Here is a 7,143-nt window from a genome sequence, read left to right as displayed (position 1 = left end):
AGAAAATGAAATATTGTTATTCTGATTGCATAAATGGAAGGCATCGGTAGAAGTCGTAGTAGTAGTAGTAGTAGTAGTAGTAGTAGTAGTAGTAGTAGTAGTAGTAGTAGTAGTAGTAGTAGTAGAAGTAGTAGTAGTAGCAGCAGCAGCAGCAGCAGCAGCAGCAGTAATAGTGTAGTAGTAGTAGTAGTAGTAGTATTAGTAGTAGTAGTAGTAGTAGTGGTAGTGGTGGTGGTGTTGGTGGTGGTGGTGGTGGTGGTGGTGGTGGTGGTAGTAGTGGTAGTGGTAGTAGTAGTAGTAGTAGTAGTAGTAGTAGTAGTAGCAGCAGCAGCAGCAGCAGCAGCAGTAGTAGTAGTAGTAGTAGTAGTAGTAGTAGTAGTACAGCGACAGAGGCAGAGGTAGTTAAAGAGAGATTGTGCTCGGGTAATGATAATGTTAGCTAACGATATTCATCATTAAATTATTTTCTGTCTTCAAATAGACATATTACTCATCGGTGCAAAATAATTTTAAGATGAAGCGTATAGCTGAAAGATGGAAAATTGCAATCATTTGATCATGCACATTGAATAGTATAGTTTATTATCGTATGCATACTACCGACTTGCTTGATATACCTTTGATTCAATTGAATGGTCATGTCTACTTTAAATACAAACATAATCATACTTCTTTAAGCGAATTTAAACTTGTATTGGATGTGAATTCAACCGAAAACCACACTCTGCTTCACCAAGATTTCATTTGATATAGGTTGTTGTGTCATAAGTATTTCAAATGAATTGCTTTTATAAACTATGTCTATACGGAAAAAAAAATCAGATTGAAGCCTTTGGATAACTACCGTATTAAGTAATAATTAGAGTGAAGAAGCGGATATCTATGACCAATTTGTTACAAAGGATAATAACACTTAGTTCGAGGATTTAAATATAGTTAAAGGCCAATGAAAAACAGCCGAATGCAATAATGTAAAGAATAAAGCGAACTAGAAAGAATAAAGCACAAAGAGAGTGATTCCATGCGTATCTAATGAAAAGTGATTGTTTGGAAACCTGCTGATGTTCGGCAAGGCTAAAAAGGCGGCAAAACACTTGTACGTTTGTATACGTTTACAACCGTAACACTTTGAATAGCAACGTACACTCATGGGAGAAGTGTCAAACGAAAATTTAACCATGAATAACCTCAGCACTGAAGGAAATTATAAGATGAATCCAAATATTCAGAAAGTAAGTATTAATGTTTTTTTAAACTATATTTGCGTCGTAGTGGTCAACGTATTGTGTGTCTTAAGCTGGTTGTCAATTTGACTATGACCTTTTATCATCGTGCTATTAAACACTATAATAGAAATAATCTTATATTGCTGACAGCTTGTCATGTTTCTATTTATCATTAAGATTGTTACATTTGCTCTAAATGCTAAAATATTTTTGACAGTATTTCAGCACAGAAAATCATGGAGATTTTATTATTAAAGGATTGCAGCTTAATTTCCCCGCAGGTAATTTTATTGTCATACATAATTCTGAACTAATTTCATAAAAATAAACAATATGGAGGCAACTTTCGATGTGAAATTATTATCGACATTGACTATTCCTGTGTTCATATATCTAAATTTATCTCCAATGATGCATAGCACGATCAGGTATCTCATTACATTTCTTAATCTTAGTTTTACACTTGAAACATTTAATCTCACGTACCTCAGACAAATGAGATTGATACGCAAATCTTACATATACAAAATGTGTGGTGAGCTTGATCTCTTGTAGGATACTCTTTATTTTCGAGAAACAGATATCTGACCTATTACAGAACTATGATAAAACAAGAAGGAAACATATGCTTTAGTGCCAAAAATAAAAATGTAAGTTATGTATTCACTCTCATATGATCACATCAAAACATTCAGGTGTTGTGCTGTCGATGTTGTTCGTTCTGGTGTTAGTGATGTTGCATGAAACATTTACCTACTGGATTCAACACAAATGGAAAATCAACCGAAGTCTGAAGACTTTTAGGTAAATCTTGATAATTGTCATGTGAACAAAACATTTTTCGACAGTGAAAAATACAAGCTTTCTTTTAGCGATCAACAATGTTCAATTTATGCAGTTAAAAGGAAATATTTTTTACGAAGTGAATGATTAAAACAGGATCTTGGAGTGATTCACCATAATTCTTATATAAATTTTGTACATTAATTCGAATAATGATAACAAACATATATAAACAAATTTGTGTTTGTTTTTGTTTTCATGGTATGCTGTACAAGTAAATCTCATGTTTATTTCAGGTCAAAATATGACCAACAGGCGGCTGAAAGTCGTTTTCATTTAATTGCTACACTAAACAAACTGTTGACAACTACCCTCTTGTATATTATGGTGCTATGTATCGTGTCAAGAAACATTTGGATTCTTGTTTCCGCTATTTTGGGAAAAGGTGTTGGATATCTTCTCTTCCGCCCATTCGTGTCGGCGTACGTCAATGTCGGTTTCGAAAAGAAAAAGGAGCGACGTACGTGTATTGAAATGAGACATGTTAATGGAACTGTGTCCGGAAACAATATAGAATTAATATGCCCACTAATCGAGGCTTCGTGTTAAGGGTCTTTACGTTGAAAATGATGTCCATATTTTTCCATAGACCTAAACACTGCTAAGCTTATTGTGTTGTGTGTAAAATATACATACAATTGTTTTAACGTCTCGTGAACTGTTTCTTTAATCGTCCAAGGCCCAAACCCCACCATTCATTAATGACAATACCTTGACCGTCTGCGGTATGTCTGTGTTAATTTTGTACATTGCGTTTCTCACGTTTTGTGTATATCAACCCCTTGTCTTACGCCCTTTAACGAATTATTCGTTAAAAACTTTGCTACTAGTTTTCTCTCTGAAGTTTGCATTGTATAATAATATGTTCACGCAACACTTACTACGTACCAGTAGAACGAAATATAATCAGATAATTTTCTTCAAGAGTATCTTAGTTTGGCTGCAGAAGAGCACACGTATTGTCTTTGTCTGGACTATTCAGTGTCTCGGGCCGTTTTAAGACACCTGTGCCAATTATTACGTTCTACCTACAACAAACTGGACACTTTAAAAGGATACTCTATGGTTATTCTGAATAGACATTCGTTGATGGAATATCACTGACAAAGATTTGTTTTTGTTTATTTTATAAATGTTATGGGTGTTTAAGCTTTAGGAAAATCAAGATAAGCCATTCTGCAAAACCGTTTAATAGTATATATTTTATATATAAGTATGTTTTACGGTGCGCTGATTGTATCGTCATCTGCTTTATGCAAGCGCCATATTCCCTATTGTTTAGGTTTAGCAATTCATGTACAGAAAAAATAAAACTTAAGTTTAATATTTATTTAATTTCAGTTGTATTATTTTACTAAATAATATCTGACAACATATGTATTTGAATGAAGTACCACACATACGTAAATTATACTATTTTATTAAACTCATCTGCCGATCGTTATACGATATTGACGATGACAGAACTTACAATATTACTTGGTGTATGGTAGCGAAATCCAGGTAATGTTTAAAAAAATCGCATTTTATCATAATAATGTGAGTCACATACAGGTCACTGCATTGTCTCTGTAAAAACACCAAGTCATGAGTCGTTGGTTGTTTCTTGAACAAAAATTATATGTATCTTATACCTTTTTGGCCAAATAAATTGGTTTCAATGTTTCAACCATTCATGACTCTATTTGAATGAACGTGCATTGCCTATGCCAAACTAAGATCATTTTGAATTTAATTATGTATATGAAACAGTAGAAGAATCATCAATTTAAAGAGTAATACATGCCTTTGGGAAATTTATATGTGTACCAATCCCTTCTAAAATACATTACACTTCGTTCTGTCATGGGTCCATTTGTATGTTCGGTATGAATGGTTGAAAGTATCTTTAATACAACTCTAAGGTACATAAATATGAACCTTTTTAATATAAAGAAAATAGGCAGCACCACTTGAAAAAGCTTGAGATACTTCCATTATGTCACAACTAATTATATATGATGTTCTTTAAATACACTAAAATCGATGATAATGATACGCGTATACTTGCATTTAGAGAAAACATCAAACAAATAATTTGTCATTTTGATGTAGTTTACTGTTATATAGACACCAGATAAAGCGTGGTACACTTCAAAATAAGAGTTAGCTTTTGAATGCTCTAACGATGAATAGAGCACGGTTTGGAGTTAAGATAAATAGTAATCTATTGAAGAAGGTCGCAATTTTTATACGGCACTTTATACGGTCAAGGTCGCACATAATACGGCCAAGGTCGCACACTATACGGTCAAGGTCGCACTTTTAACGGTCAAGATCGCACTTAATACTGTCAAGGTCACACATAATACGGTCATAGTTGCACATTATACGGTCAAGGTCGCATTTAATACGGTCAAGGTCGCACATTATGCGGTCAAGGTCGCACATTATACGGTCAAGGTCGCACATAATCAATCCAATATTAAGGACTTTTGTTAAGCATTCTGCTTAAACATATCATTTACATAGTTTATTGTGAAAGGTTATAGCAGAATTTAAGTGTTGTATTTAATGTGACAGCAAATTTAACTTATATCATTGATATTTAGGTTTTTAAGCGCTTCATACATTTCATCTTTTTAGAAGATGTGAATATTTCTACAGTAAGAAGTATTTTTCTTTTGTATTTTATAATTTCACCTTAATTTAAATCAAGCTGTGACCTCAGTGACGATAATAATTCATGTACAATGGTTTTATGAGAAAAAACCTCATTGTTTTGTATATTTAGACTAATTAACGCCTCATTATTTGAACCTTAAAATGCAAATTACAATTCCAAAATAATCAGTGTATCCCGACTCATGTGTCAAAACAAAACGTGACCGCAAACAAACATAATCTGTAACCAATGTTGTCCGACCACTTATTTTGATGTTGTATTGAAATCTGGTCGTTAAACCATAAAAGCGAAATTCGCAGGTAATTGCAAGCCGGAAGCCTAGACAATCTAGTATAGCCAGACTTGCTTATCTCTTTTATTCAGGAAAAATGGAAATGACGGAAAATACAATTTGAAAAGCGAACAAAGATGGCAACGGGCACGAAATACTAAAGACTTCTATTTACCTAGCTTTACTATATAAAGTTTCTGCTGCTTAAATCTACGCAACTGATTACAACAAGAGCACCATAACAGAACTTGACACGGACCTTAACATAATTCGGAAGTTTCAAAACCATGCATTTAATTGACCAAGAGGCATTATGGCCGTCGTAAACGACCTGCTAATATAGTTATCTTAAATTCTGGAGCCTTAACATGTTCAATGGCCAGATCATACAATTGCTAGGGTGATAATAAAATCTGATGTCGCTTGTTATTGCCCGCTTCAAAAAAAGCTATTTGCCGTCAGTCAAATAGTTGCCATGGCTTGCAGGAACAATTCAGTTAAGGTATGCAATACTATAATATCATATCAGCCAATGGATAAATAAACGTTTGAAAACACCCAGTGTTTGACATTTTAATTTGTTATTATTTAAATGAACAAACTACAATATTATTGCAAAACCTGGTACAATAAACATAAAGGCTACAACAAACAAAAACTCCTGAGACGCCATGAAATTTGCAGGTAAACAAGCTTCAATATGTTGTTGTTTGAGTCAGCTAGCAGAAGCCTGTTCCCAGGCAGGATGAGCGCACTAGACCACATGTAGTCTCTGATGTCAGTCGGATACTTGACTTGGATAGACGCAGTTGAGGTAAACTGTAGTCACTTCAAGACAACAGAGGCCGATATTGCCGTACCGGAATGTTATCTTGGTGAAATATGTGTGTGACATTATCCTGTTTGTGTTTGATACACGTTCATGTTTTTCAATATACTTACATGTTCAAACAACTTGTTTTTAAATTCTATATATGTTTTACATGTGCTGCAGGTATCCTTAAAATGAGTCGAAATTGAATCGCAAACAACAACAGACAGAAACAATAAACATGCTATATTCCGAAACAATCTGTATTTCATTTAACATTACAAGAGAAGACATACATAAATTAAACATAATAAAAGGAAATACAATATTGAAACATTACAATGAGGCATGTTTAAGACATGCAGATGTTCAATCCTCTTGAACTGTAGGTACCACGAAGCAATGATCGTCAACATCTGCGACTTTTAAAAAGCGAAACTCAACAATATTTAAGATTGAAAGAAAGAGATTGAAAACTCAACATTTGAAAAGAATGTCCATATGTTTGTCCTTGAGTGTGAATATTTAAATTAAACATACGACTCCAATTTTATCAAAATTAGGGAAAGGATACTAGAAAAAGATTTATCATTTAATACGCACGTAAGATTTATATCTGTCTTCTTGTGGGTTTGATGCTTTAAGCCTTGTTAAAATATTTAAAATGTATACAGTCAACACTGTCAATTGGATATTATACCAGATTAGATGTGTATCGTCCTTGCGTAACCAATTAAATTTAACCATATATAGAGACCGTGTAAGGATCATGTCAACTATTGACTTTCTGTGAATGTTTCTTCTACTGTGTTATGGTTCTTGTTGCTGATTGTTTTATAGATTGCTGATTGTTATCCTTCAGAGTTTGCTCATGCTTTTAAGAATGACAACGACGAGAATGATGATATTGCTACTGTTGTTCATTACGATGATAAAGATGATGATGATGATGATGATGATGATGATGATGGTGTCATGATTTTATATCTCGTTTATATCCTAACCCATTTGAGCAATCAAACATGGTCCTTTATTTCAGATCTTTTGCGTAATCATTACTTCAGTCTAAATATGACATATTAAATGTATCTGCTTTTGAACACCTCAGTTTTAACAATTTGATATTTTCGCCGTCTGACACATGTTACAACAACTAAATGACTGAAGCCGATCTGGTTTGAGGAATTATCCCGTCTGCCTTTCCAATTTCGCGTGTCAGAAGTGTAACCCTCCATTAATTTTTGAATAATAAAATTTATGATTCAAGACAAGGACACTAGGTGCATATGTTCCTACCAATGTTACTCAATGTATAGGAAGTTAACTT

At 33.6% G+C, this 7,143-nt stretch overlaps 1 protein-coding gene across 2 annotated transcripts; it reads left to right on the top strand.

Annotated features, from left to right (window-relative positions):
- The first annotated feature begins 636 nt into the window (after nucleotides 1-636).
- LOC128214879 (uncharacterized) lies at nucleotides 637-3,399 on the top strand. 2 transcript variants are annotated; one of them, XM_052921583.1, is made up of 4 exons: nucleotides 637-1,232; nucleotides 1,492-1,507; nucleotides 1,922-2,030; nucleotides 2,306-3,399. In XM_052921583.1, the coding sequence occupies exons 1-4, from the start codon at nucleotides 1,149-1,151 to the stop codon at nucleotides 2,616-2,618; spliced, it is 522 nt and encodes a 173-aa protein (XP_052777543.1). In that variant the 5' UTR covers nucleotides 637-1,148; the 3' UTR covers nucleotides 2,619-3,399. The 2 variants fall into 2 exon arrangements, with proteins under 2 accessions (XP_052777543.1, XP_052777542.1); XM_052921582.1 differs by having other exon boundaries at nucleotides 1,444-1,507.
- Nucleotides 3,400-7,143: the final 3,744 nt, after the last annotated feature.

Source organism: Mya arenaria, chromosome 13 (genome assembly GCF_026914265.1).
Source record: "Mya arenaria isolate MELC-2E11 chromosome 13, ASM2691426v1".
Classification (NCBI taxonomy): domain Eukaryota; kingdom Metazoa; phylum Mollusca; class Bivalvia; order Myida; family Myidae; genus Mya; species Mya arenaria.
Note: the sequence above shows the minus strand (reverse complement) of the source record. Positions and strands in the feature narration are given on the sequence as shown.